This window comes from Sus scrofa, chromosome 8, assembly GCF_054392235.1.
Source record: "Sus scrofa isolate SSC_HxYL_T2T_F1_AM1 chromosome 8, Sscrofa_HxYL_maternal_Yorkshire_Landrace_v2.0, whole genome shotgun sequence".
Lineage (NCBI taxonomy): Eukaryota > Metazoa > Chordata > Mammalia > Artiodactyla > Suidae > Sus > Sus scrofa.
The window spans coordinates 6152995-6166054 of NC_139390.1; the positions used below are offsets into that span (position 1 = coordinate 6152995).

A 13060-nucleotide genomic window follows, 5' to 3' on the forward strand; every position below is an offset into this window, starting at 1 on the left:
CAGGAGAAACATTATAACACTCGCTGTCCTGGTCCCACTTTACCCTCAGAGACTCTGGCTCGTCACACAGGATGACCCAGCATGAGCCATGACCCCAGGGACCTCTCAGGCTCCCAAGAGTTCCGTGAGCCAAGTGGAATGATGGTGACACTCCAGCTCCCACCAACACTTCATTGAAACCATCAGAAACTGGGTCACCATGAAAGGAACATGAGACCCGTGTGGGCCGAGGAAGAACCAAGTCTGTGGGCATGACCAGGTTCCCACCTGCACCAGCTCCGGGACCCCAGCACATCTCCCAAGCCTGCTGAGCCCCGTCTTCCTCCTTGAAAAGCGAGGTGAGGCCCTCATCAGGGGGCAGACAAGGCAGCCTGAATTTCCCCTTAAGTAAGGCCTGGCTGTGTGACTTTCACTCGTGGGAATTCGACAGGACACCATCGCACCAAGGTCTTAACGGGCAAGTGTGAGACCTGCCTTGATCCCTCCACCTGCCATGGGGATGGTTATTTCAGAGGGAAGAGGCCCTGCCAGCCAGCATCCCTGAGCCAGGAAGCTCTGGGCAGGATCTCTTGTCATCCCTGCAATGACATAATCCCAGGTGGTTTAACATGACTGAGATTGGAGGCTGTTTCCTCCTGCAGCGAGCCCCAGCTCGCTAGTGAGACATAATCCCAGGTGGTTTAACATGACTGAGATTGGAGGCTGTTAGTGAGACATAATCCCAGGTGGCTTAACATGACTGAGATTGGAGGCTGTTTCCTCCTGCAGCGAGCCCCAGCTCATCCTGACTGATACTTGGAAGTAATAAGACTTTCCATGTGGGAGTTCCTGTCGTGGTGCAGTGGAAACAAATCTGACTGGGAATTGTGAGGTTGTAGATTTGATCCCTGGCCTCGCTCAGTGGGCTAAGGACCCAGCGTTGCTGTGAGCCATGGATATGGCTCAGATCTGATGTTGCTGTGGCTGTGGCATAGGCTGGCAGCTGTAGGTCTGATTGGACCCCTAGCCTGGAAACTTCCATGTGCTGCAGGTGCAGCCCTAAAGAGCAAAAAAAAAAAGACCCTCCACGAGGTAGTGTGACTACATGTGGGGCCTGGCACAGAGTGGTGCCCAGTTGTATCCTGTCCCCTCCTCCACCCTTTCCTTGACACAGAATCCAGCTGAGAAGGCCAGGCCAGCATGTTCTGAGCATGGAACTGAGCCTAACCCTGGGCCAGACCTACCAGACTAGGAAAGCATCTCCAGATAAAAGTAGTACTGAATTTCTATTTGGAAGATGGTGTGGGTGAGGCAGGGTTTGCCAAATGATAAAGGTCAGATGGGAGTTCCCATCATAGCTCAGTGGTAGTGAACCCGACTAGGATCCATGAGGACACAGGTTTGATCCCTGGCCTTGCTCAATGGGTTAAGGATCTGGCATTGCTGTGATATGTGGTGTAGGTTCAGATGCGGCTTGGATCCTGTGTTGCTGTGGCTCTGGTGTAGGCCAGCAGCTGCAGCCCCTATTGGACCCCTAGACTGAGAACTTCTATATGCTGCGCTTGTGGCCCTAAAAAGCAAAAATGCAATAAACAAATAGGTAAAGGTCAGATGGACCCAGTTTCAGCTGGAGACCTCTTAGGGGTATGTGTGCCTGTGTGCGTTTAAAGATAAATTCCTCAACCCTGGGTCAAATGGACTTTTAGGATGGAGTCGTATGCTTAGAACCAAGGGCTCCTTTCCTCCCATCGTCCAGGTGAGGGTGAGAGACGGGGTTCGCACCTGGCCCTGTCACTTCTCTGACCATCTCTCTGAGCTCCAGTCTCTCGATCTTTAAAAGGAGAAAGACAGGCCCTACCTTCTGGCATCGACAGGGTTGAACAGTGCTAAGGAAACACTAGCATTCATGGCAGGTCAGTGCTGTCACCTCCCAAACTGCAGTGGGAGCGTGCAGTTTGGGACGTGGAGAGTGGGAAAGTGAGATGGCATTTTATTTTTATTTATTTTTTTAGGGTTGTACCCACGGCACATGGAAGTTCCCAGGCTAGGGGTCAAATTGAAGCTGCAGCTGCCAGCCTACACCATAGCCACAGCAATGCCGGATCTGAAGCATGTCTTTGACCTACACCGCAGCTCACGGCAACGCCAGATCCTCAACCCACTGAGCGAGGCCAGGGATCGAACCTGTATCTTCATGGATCCTGGTCAGGCTCGTTGCTACTGAGCCATGACGGGAATTCCCAAGAGGGCGTTTTTGATCTGTGGGTCGATGAGGTCTCTCCGGCCCCTTCCCCCCTCACTCAGAAGACAGTGGCCTACTTCCTGGACATATACAGCTTAGTTGTGGGCCGTGTGAAGGCTCTGGAATTTCCCCATTTAATTTGTCAAGATGGTAGGGAGAGGTGCATTGACAGAGAAGCGATTTGAAGTGAATTTTCCCCACTATCATGAATATTTTACCAACCCCCCTGCTCTGCTGGCTTTGAACCAAACTGGAAAAAGCCATTTAGGGTTTGAAGTCAATTGAAAAGACAACTTGCTATGTTCTGAGCACAACCAGCGAGGGAGCCCTGAGGATGGAGCAAATGGACATGGAACCGCCTCTAATGCCCTGGGCCGTGGCCTCCCAGAGGCACTTCTGTTTCAGAGACGTGATGGCTATAACGAAGTCAGGATGCTTTCAAAGTTCCGTGGTGTGTCAGCCCCTGACCTCGAGACTGGGGAGATGGATGAGCAGATGGGACGCCGTTGATGGTGGTGGTGGGGGGGGCAGAACCTCTGCCTGGACCAGGGCCTTGGGCTGACCTGTCTACTCCCTGAGCCTCGGCTTCTCCACAGGGTGGAGAGAATGGGAATGCCCAGCTCAGGGCCGTACCAGGGTGAGGTGACCATGTAAAGCCACGAGCGGGGGGCTGGTGTGGAGGAATGTTCTAGAGCGTGAGTGCAGGAGCAGCCTCAGTGACCTTCCCCCAGCCCAGCGTGCAGCAGGGTCTCTGGAATGTGCTGGGCTCAGGGCTAGTTAATGAACTGGCAGACTATTAAGGAAGGGGCAGGGGAGGGTTGAAATAAGCCCTGAATATATCCAATCATTGTGATAGAACGTGATAGAAGATAATAGAAAAAGACTGTACCTATGTGTAGGACGGGGTCACTTTGCTATACAGCAGAAACTGACAGAACAGTGTAAATCACCTGTAATAAAAAAATACCCCCCACTCCCCAAAAAACAAACAAAACCACCAAACAACAACAAAAAGAAATAGGCCCTGAAAATAGATGGGGGAGTTCTTTCTCAGAAGCATCCTGATGGATTCTCACCTTCACCAGTGATGTCACCTGTTCCCTGGGCAGCAGGGAGCCTGGTGGGCCTTAGAGCAGGGAAGGTCCACCGTCCTTCCTGGAATGCAGCTGGGCCCCTTGCTCTGTGCAGACACCTCTAAAGTTCCTGCCTTTGGGGTTCGTGGCCCTGGAGGACTCTCTGATATCATTTCCTGCCTCTCCTGTCTCCCTCGCCCCTTCTGTTCCAGCCTCTTTGCTGTTCCTTACACAGGTCGAGCATGGCCCTGCCACAGGGCCTTTGCACTTGCTGTTTCTCTGCCGGGATGTCTCTGTTTCCAGGCTGTTCCCTCATTTCACACAGGTCTCTGCTCTGATGTTGCATCCTTTGAGCAGGCCAGGGGACATTGGCTTTTGTCCCCCCTCTATCCTCACTGCCTGAAATCGTGCCAGGCACAAGGTAGGGACTCAATAAATAAGCGTTGAATGAATGAGCAAGTGAATGAATAGATTCTTTACACAAAAGAACTTGTATCTCTGTTCCTGGAGTTATTATGCTCCTGTCCATGGTGGTCCCCTTTGGGACAATGACCCCGTTAGCAGCGGCGATGCTGAGGACAATAAGGACGCGAGATGCACAGCAGAGTGGCAGCGTGCACTGGACTAGGACACGGACTGTGTCTCATACTGGAAGGAGCACTTAGCAAGATGCGGGTTTGAGATTCTTGCTGGGGTTTCCCTGCGGACCCTCAGCGAAGGGAAGGCCACCTGCTCTGAGACAGTCCTTAGCATCCAGGGGCAGCTCCCAAAAGGTGCAGGAGGGAGAAAGAGTAAGGCTTGGGATCAAAGCACATTTCTTCCATCCTTAGGCCCATAGTGTGAATTTCCAGCGGAGAGAGGATCCGCTTTTGCCGTGTGAATCATCCATCACTTGGAGGGGATTTCATGGGCAAGGCACCCCGGCCAGTCGTACCTGAATGAACGGGAAGAGGAGCCCGACGGTGAAGTTGGACAGCCAGTTGACGGTGCCCGCCACGGTGAAGGCGGCCGGCCGCTGCGACTGCTGGAAGAGCTCGCCGGTCAGGATGAAGGGGATGCCGCCTGCAATCAGAGCCAGGGTGCGGGTTAATTTCCCCGGAAGGTCAGGCTGCTAGGACCTGGCTCCGCAGGACAGGGGAGCCCTCCCGGTAAAGCCGGCTCTGCCTGGGACAGCGATGCCTTCGAGAGCCGGTGCTGGAGTTACAGCCCGTAACCCCTAAAGGCACGTAAACCATGTCTCTGAGCTGGTCCACCCAGACAAGAGATGTTTCGTCCTCCTGGCTCTCCAGATGCCCTCTGCAGCAAGCTGGGCTCCACCACAAATTGAATATATGTATCAGTTTGATTTACAAGGCAACTGATGTTAACTGAATATATGGTGTGAGGAATGGTTAGTTTAGCTTCAGAATAATGGAGTCAGGGAGTTCCTGTCGTGGCTCAGTAGTTAATGAGCTTGACTAGGAACCATGAGGTTGTGGGTTCGATCCCTGGCCTTGCTCTGTGGGTTAAGGATCTGGCGTGGCTGTGAGCTGTGGTGTAGGTTGCAGAGGCAGCTTGGATCTGGTGCTGCTGTGGCTCTGGTGTGGGCCGGTGGCTACAGCTCTGATTAGACCCCTAGCCTGGGAATTTCCATACACCGCAGGAGTCACCCTAAAAAAAAAAAAAAAAAAAAGACAAAAAAAAAACCAAAAAGAATAACAGAGTCAGGCAGGTATTGGCTACCATATTCTCTGGAAGAGAAAACTGAAGCTCGTTGAGGCGATTTTACTCAGCCAAGGTCACCCAACTCCTGAGCAGCAGAGCCTGTCTAGGATTGGGACTCGACCCTCCAAATCTCAGGGTTTTTCTGCTGATCCTTGCTAATCCTTGAGAGGGAAGTTCCGCCTCCTCACTCTATGGGTCCTCCTTTTCTCCTCTGGATGAACTGCGTGGTGGCCCCAGAAACCCAAGTCGCCCCAGCAGTGGGATGCTAGCGGAAACATCACCGTCATAGGAAGGACAATTCTTTCTTTGGAGACGCTGTCCGATGCAGTCACAGAATGTTTTTCACCCCTTGCCTCCTAAAGCCAGGAGTGCCCTCATCACCATGGCAACCAAAAGGCTTCTTCACATTTCCCAGTGCCCTCTGGGTACCACATGTGGCTGAGATCCTCTGAGGTCTGTACCCTTCCCTTCCCAACTGTTCTGCTCAGTGAGACTCAGGATTGGTTGGGCACTGTGCTCACACACAGGACCTGCGGCACTGTGCCCATGCCCAGATTGACCACCGAGGACCTATGTGCAGCCCTCTATCTTCAACAGGAGTCCCCACTCTGATCAGACCTAACTTGGAGGTCCACAGACAAGAAAGGATGGGGAGTAGATGGGAAGCCCTGCGGGACCTTCGCCCAGCTCCGTTTGGAAACCACTAGGCTGGAATCATTCATTCCATCAAGACGGAGTGCTTAGTGGCTGCGCTGGGGCTGGTCCCACAGTCCTGGAGGAGAGTGGCAGTGCCCCTGCCCTCCTGGGACTCCCTCTTCTGGTGGGGAGATGAGAGAGAAAAGAGGACTTATTTATTAAAAAGAAGTGAGGGAACAAGAAATCATCACGGCATGTGATAAGCCCTGGAGGGGATGATCAGGGCAAAGGAGGGCGTGGGGACCTCCGTTAGCAGCAGTGGGGTGGTGGGGCTCTCTGGGGAGGTGACGTGGAGATGTGGCTTGAAGGAGGAGATACACCTTGTGAAGATGAGGGGAAGATCATGGTGATGGAGGGATGGGAGGGCAGAGACCCCGAGGGGTGAAAAGGGTTGGGTCAAAGTCTAGAACCGAGGCCAGCCCATCGGGACACCTGCAGGAGGGTAGAGAGGAATGAGATGAGGTGGCAAAAGTGAGCAGGGCCATGGAAGCAACCTCTGTAGAATCAAGGAGAGGGGTTTTCCATGAAGGAAACTGATGAGGGTTCTAAGGGAGGGGTGGCTGTGATTAATTCGCATTTTGTAGAGATGACTGCAGTTTGGAGAAAAGACTGGAGGATGTTGGGTGGATATTGGAGGCTATTGGGCAGTGCAGGAAGGAGGCGATGGTTGTCTAGAGGGTTTTGATGGTGGTGCTGAGGACAGGAGGAAGGGGCCGAATTTGGGGATTCTCCATCTCAAGGAGGCAAAGCCTTCTGGGTGAGCACAGCACACCACCACCAAACTCATCATCCAGTTCAACCAAGCAACCCAAGGTCACAGAGCCAGGACCAGCTCAAGTCTGTGTCTCTCCCGAGCTTTCACAATGATCACCCCAGCATGCTGCCAGCCAGCCTTGGACTCCACACATCCAAAACGACCCCGGAATCAGTTCCCATTGTGGCTTAGTGGTAACGACCTGACTAGTATCCATGAGGATGTGGGTTCGATCCCTGGCCTCGCTCAGTGAACTAAGGATCTGGTGTTGCCATGAGCTGTGGTGTAGGTCACAGATGTGGCTTGGATGCTGTGTTGCTGTGGCTGTGGTGTAGGCCGGCAGTTACAGCTCGGATTCCATCCCTAGCCTGAAACTTCCATATGTGGCAAGTGCAGCCTTAAAAAGCAAAACAACAACAAAACAAAACAAACAAACAAACAAACAAAAAACCAAACAGATTCAGAATGGACCATCCCCTTCATCCTGCACTAGACTGTGAGCCCTCCAGGGCAGGGAGCATCTCCATTTGCCTGGCTTCTTTGACAGACAATAGACATGTGATGAATATTTACTTACTTGAATTCAATGCTCAAAATTTGATTTTGAAAAGATTTGGTATGCTGTTTACCATAAAAAAGGGGTCCCTCTTTATCTTAAAGGTATCTGTCACCGTGTGCAAGATCAGTGGCTGTGCAATGGCTTGAAATGTGCTAAAACCAGCCTTAGATCTGCAGAGCCCGTAATAGTGCGTTGTCGGAACGTGTTTGTGTCACACGACCAGCCGGTCCTGCAGCTAACACTGCCCTGAGCCTAGCGGTATACCCCTGGGGGCAAACCAAGCTATTCAGAAGCCTGAACAGAGTTGAGGGCTGATGTTTCACCTTCCTGACTCCCCTAGGTGTGTTTTGGAAGAATCTGTGGATAACTCGGTTGACACTTCCCTATGTTGCTGCATCAGCTTGCGGACGAGGAGACCATCAACACACCTGACTCCCTGCACTTGCTTCAGGGCTGAGGCTGCAACTGTTTACTGGTTACGGCCCCTCCTCCCATCACAGCACCTAGGACACACATACCAGGGGCTGTATAAAGATTTGCAGGATCAGGAGTTCCCGTCATGGCGCAGTGGTTAAGGAATCCGACTAGGAATCATGAGGCTGCGGGTTCAGTCCCTGGCCTTGCTCAGTGGGTTAAGGATCTGGCGTTGCTGTGAGCTGTGGTGTAGGTTGCAGACGTGGCTCGGATCCCACGTTGCTGTGGCTCTAGCATAGGCCGGTGGCTACAGCTCTGATTGGAAACCTAGCCTGGGGACCTCTATATGCCGCAGGAGTGGCCCAAGAAATAGCAAAAAGACAAAAAACAACAACAACAACAAAAAAGATTTGCAGGATCAGGGCAGGAATGATCAAGACATCCTGGAGATACAAGACATCTACACCAGATTTCCTCTTTCTTTCCTTCATCAGGACTTCAGGCCAGCCTGAGGACAAATGCAAGCAACCGTGGGGTTCCTGAGCAGCCCACTATGCCAACTGGGTTTCCTTTCCATTATTTCCTTTAACCTCACAACGAGAGAAGGTGGTGAAGCAGAGTGGGCTAGGGCGTGGACTCTGGTGTCAGTAAGAACAGGCTGAAGTCCTGGCTCTACCAGATCCCTTTAGAATTCAGGTCTCTCCCATGCGAAGTATTTTATCAGGGACTTACTTGGGGGGGCAGTGTGAGGAGTAAATGAACTACTGTACACAAGCTCTTAATATAGGTCAGCCACATGAGAGGCATTCAGTGTTAGCTACTCAATAACTGTTAGTGACTATCAAATAATTTTAAAGTCCTTTGCATTGAAGCCCAGAGATAGAGTGTGAAAAGCCCAAGGTCTCTTAACAAGGAGTGATGATGGTGACAATGGTGGTGTTAGTGATGGCGATAGTGATGATGGTGGTGATGATGATGATGCTAGTGATGATGATGGTGATGGTGATGATGATGATAATGATGCTAGTGATGGTGATGGTGATGATGATGCTAGTGATGATGTTGGTGATGGTGGTGATGCTGATGATGCTAGTGATGATGATGGTGATGGTGGTGATGATGATGCTAGTGATGATGTTGGTGATGGTGGTGATGATGATGGTGATGGTAATGATGATGATGATGCTAGTGATGATGGTGATGGTGGCGATGATGAGGCTAGTGATGATGTTGGTGATGGTGGTGATGATGATGATGCTAGTGATGATGATGGTGATGGTGATGATGATGATGGTGATGGTGGTGATGATGATGCTAGTGATGATGATGGTGGTGGTGATGATGATGATGGTGGTGGTGATGATGTTGGTGATGGTGGTGATGATGATGGTGATGGTAATGATGATGATGAGGCTAGTGATGATGTTGGTGATGGTGGTGATGATGATGATGCTAGTGATGATGATGGTGATGGTGATGATGATGATGGTGATGGTGGTGATGATGATGCTAGTGATGATGATGGTGATGGTGATGATGATGATGCTAGTGATGATGATGGTGATGGTGATGATGATGATGGTGATGGTGGTGATGATGATGCTAGTGATGATGATGGTGGTGGTGATGATGATGATGGTGGTGGTGATGATGTTGGTGATGGTGATGATGATGATGATGCTAGTGATGATGATGATGGTGGTGATGATGATGCTAGTGATGATGATGGTGATGGTGGTGATGATGCTAGTGATGATGTTGGTGATGGTGGTGATGATGATGATGATGGTGATGGTGGTGATGGTGATGATGATGATGCTAGTGATGATGGTGGTGGTGATGATGAGGCTAGTGATGATGTTGGTGATGGTGGTGGTGATTAAAGTGCTGCTGCTGCTGCTGATGATAACAGTGATGCTAGTGACGATGACGGTGGTGTTGGGGTTGATGATGCTAGTGAGGACAGTGATGGTGATGATGATAGAAATGAAAATGATGGTGGTAATGATGACAGTAGAAATGATGGTGCTGCTGTAGCTGCAAAAGATGCTGGTGGTAGCTAAGTGGCAGGCACTGTGAAAAGCATCTGACAGCTTATTTCATTTAATTATCACTTCCATGTGGTAATTATCACTATTTTCCCCATTTAACATATAAAGTAACTTAGGACTAAGAAAGTTACATAATTTCCCCAAGTCACATCACCAGTGGGACTCAAACTCAAGGCCAGGTGACTTCCAAGTATGAGTCTTAATGACTCCATTGTGGTGAAAGCCAGTCTAAGACATGAACACTAACTATCTTTAAAATGTGTGAAAGCAGTCTTCATGGTTTTATTTGAATATTCTCCCAAGTCCTGAGTTCACTTGTTTTGCTTTTGCTGAAAGGCACTGGTGGCCTGATTTTCTACGTGTCTCTTGTGTATGATCTGTTTCTTCAAATCCAAGTTAAAATGAGAAAGAATGGGGTTTGATGTGGAAATAGAATGGATTTCTTGTGGGTCCTTTAGCTTTGTTTTGCTTTTCAAAATAAAAAATAATTTTATTATTTTTTCTGATCATCATGGGTAATATCTGCCCATTTTAAACAATTAAAGAAAGCATGCAATATAGAAAAGCGTAAAAAGGAAACAGGAGTTGTCCTTAAACCTTCCACCCGGGGATGGTCCCCATTTGTATTTTGGTTCTTGGCAAACTGAACATTGCGATAAAGAAGCCTAGACCAAGTCTGCTATTTCTGCTTTAGTGATTGGCTTTTTTGACCTGAAGTGCTGAAGAAATCTTTCCTTATCTTTGAAGTTCATCAACTACATTAATGGGTCTGATGTTGATCTCTTGGTCACAATCTCTCTTAGAACACTGTGTGTCCCTTTGGACCACAGCTCCACTCTTCATTTCTACAGTACACTTTTGAAAACTTCTTCTGTTCTGTGTTGGATTCTCTACACCAGAGACACTTGCTATCCTTATGTCGGATCAGTGTTGTCTCTCTACCGTCTGTATAGATGGTCTCTAGAATGATTTTGTTCTCTGGTTTTCTGCATAGATTGCACACATGCTGGGCAGTCTCTCCTCTCCTCCCCTTGTCCTTTCCTTTCCTCCATGCCCCATGTGGGTGCTTTCCCTGTGTCACTGCTCTTCTTTCCCATAGATAGAGGGAGCGGCTCCATCCAGATTTCCATCTGCTCTGAACTGGCAGGTCATTCATTTCTGGCACCTTTTCCTTTATCTTCTTCTGGGTTATCTTGTCTTTCAAGTCACAGTTTGAGGTGTGAGTACTATCTTCCAGTACTTTTCTATAAAAGGTGGGAGTTGGGTTGTGGGACAAAAATCTTTTTCTCTTTCCCCAGGATTGCTGACTCACATCTTCACTCTATTTCCCCACAGGTCAGGATGTTAGTGAGAATTCGTAGGCATTTTTGAATTCTATGGTCTGTGATGTTTCTGAGGCGTGGAGACTGAATTCTAGCACCATGCTAGAATTATCCTTCATTGGTACCAATGTTTAAAGTCTATGGTATGATTGTTGGTTTGATTGATGGCCAATTTTTTCTTTTCTGTGTAAAGGTTCATTTGGTTGTCATTATTTTTAAAACAAAAAACCTTTTTTTCCACTGCTTAGTTAGATATTGTGGAAGGAAGATCCTATAACCAGGCTATCCATGGCTATATTTACTTGAAATCTCTTTATAATTAGTTTTTTTTCCTTAAAAAAACACAAAGTATCAGTGTTCCTTTTGGTAGGTGTGTAGATGCTGATCACCTTAAAATGATATGCTTCAAAATTAAGGCACAGTTGAAAACAATGCTTTCTTGTAAAGGATTTTGGAAAGGGAATGACTTCTTTAAAATTATCTGGTTTGGGGCATTTTATTTTGTGGACATTATTATTTACAAAAAGATTTGAGTGCCTGATCTCATTCATGACCAAACTATAGAGTTATGAATTGTTATTACAGAGTCAGAAACTAAGACTCCAGAAGATGAAGGGTCTTACCCAAGTTACTAATCCATGGACAGAGTTGGATTCTGGCTGCAAACCCTGCATTATTTTGACTACAACTTTCAATTAAAAAGGACAGAAAGATGAGAATGGATTTGTGCTATTGTTTCTTCCCTGTGCCTGGATACAGGGTGGAAATAAAATATATTATGGCACTCAATACCTATTGTCTAATCATACAAACTTAAATGTTGTAAATAAGCCTCAAATAATTATGTCTCTTGGTCAATATCTTTTTTTTTTTTCTTCTTAACTTTAAAAACATTTGAGGTATAGTTGATTTACCATGTTGTGTCAATTTCTGCTGCACAGCAGTGTTGGTCAACATATCTTGTTATCTCACTTGGCTCTTATTTGTTATTTTATTTGGCTACCTTATTCTGGATTCTCCCAGAAGTGGACCCTGGCAAGTAGCTTTTGTGTGGGTTGATCCTAGTAAAAGTGTAACTGGAGGAAAAGACTAAAGGATATGTCATCAACAAGTTGCCACTATTGGTAACCAGAGCTTACTCCAACTGGGAACCCTTGGGAACGCATGTGGAAAACAAATCTCAGAATCATCCATCGAGAGGCAAGAGAGTTGGGTATTCACCTATCAAACCTGTCAATCACTGATGGAGGACTGCTCCCAGGGTAGTGCATCGGTGGGGTATAACACTGGTTAAGAGCATGGGATGGGCTGTGGGCTGTAACAGTGGTTAAGAGCAGGGGGGCAGGTATGGCATTTAGCTCCTTTATTTCTGGCTCAGCTGGGATAACAACCAAGCTGTACTGGACAACTGCACCCTCTGGTGTCCACCATGAGGAGCCATCCATCTGACACTGGGTCTATTGTCTCAACCTTCTCCAGGAGATAAACATGATTTAAATTCCCACATCTGCTGGCTCTGTGACCCCAGGTAAAGACATCTATGGCTCTCAGTTTTCTCATCTATGAATAAAGATAACACTAGTTCCTACCTCTTAGCATTGTTTTGAGGATCAAATGCAGTACTCGTAGCAATTACAGTGCATCTGCTGTATCCCAGGAAACACGGGCCTGTGTTTTAGTCCTGCTGCAACTTTCCCTTCATATTTTCTTTAGCTCTCTTCCTACTCCTCTGCTATTTTCTAGCTCTTGCCAGGTACCTGAGGAAAATCTCATTTGTTTATAAAAGAAATAAAGGGCAACTGTCCAAACTTTCTATAATTCACGTTTATCAGAATTCTTTCACGGACCCACTATCTTCAATTTCAAAAGTCCTTTCACATGCCTAGAAATTCCTTTAAAAAATCTCCGTGTGTCCATAAGTCACGTAATCCTTTAAAGACATTTTCCCCTTAAGAACTAGCTTTGAAAAATAGCCTATTAAAATTTTTAAAATCAAGTATAATCATTTTGAAAATTCCTTGTGGACATTTTGCTGCATTTATTTATTTCACTAGACTTAATCTTGTTTGGCCATTCCTTCACCCATTTTCATCCAACATTTACATGCCAGGTCCTGGGCTGAGTGTTTTCAGAATCTACCACAGGATGGACCATTTTAGGAGGTAGTATTTGAACCCTCACTGGGCAGGAGAGGAAACCAAGGCACCGAGCAGCAGAATGACTTGCTCCAGGCAGCACAAGCTGTAAACGAGAGACCTGACCTGCA

General features: G+C 47.9%; 1 protein-coding gene across 8 annotated transcripts in view; it reads right to left on the reverse strand.

The window, feature by feature from the left end:
• The window catches only part of SLC2A9 (solute carrier family 2 member 9), a 204529-nt gene that overhangs the window by 26523 nt on the left and 164946 nt on the right, over positions 1-13060 (reverse strand). For all 8 annotated transcript variants that reach the window (XM_084973835.1, XM_084973834.1, XM_084973832.1 and 5 more), the window contains one exon: positions 4229-4356. In XM_084973835.1, coding sequence (XP_084829961.1) covers positions 4229-4356 — 128 coding nt within the window. The remainder of the gene's footprint in view (positions 1-4228; positions 4357-13060) is intronic.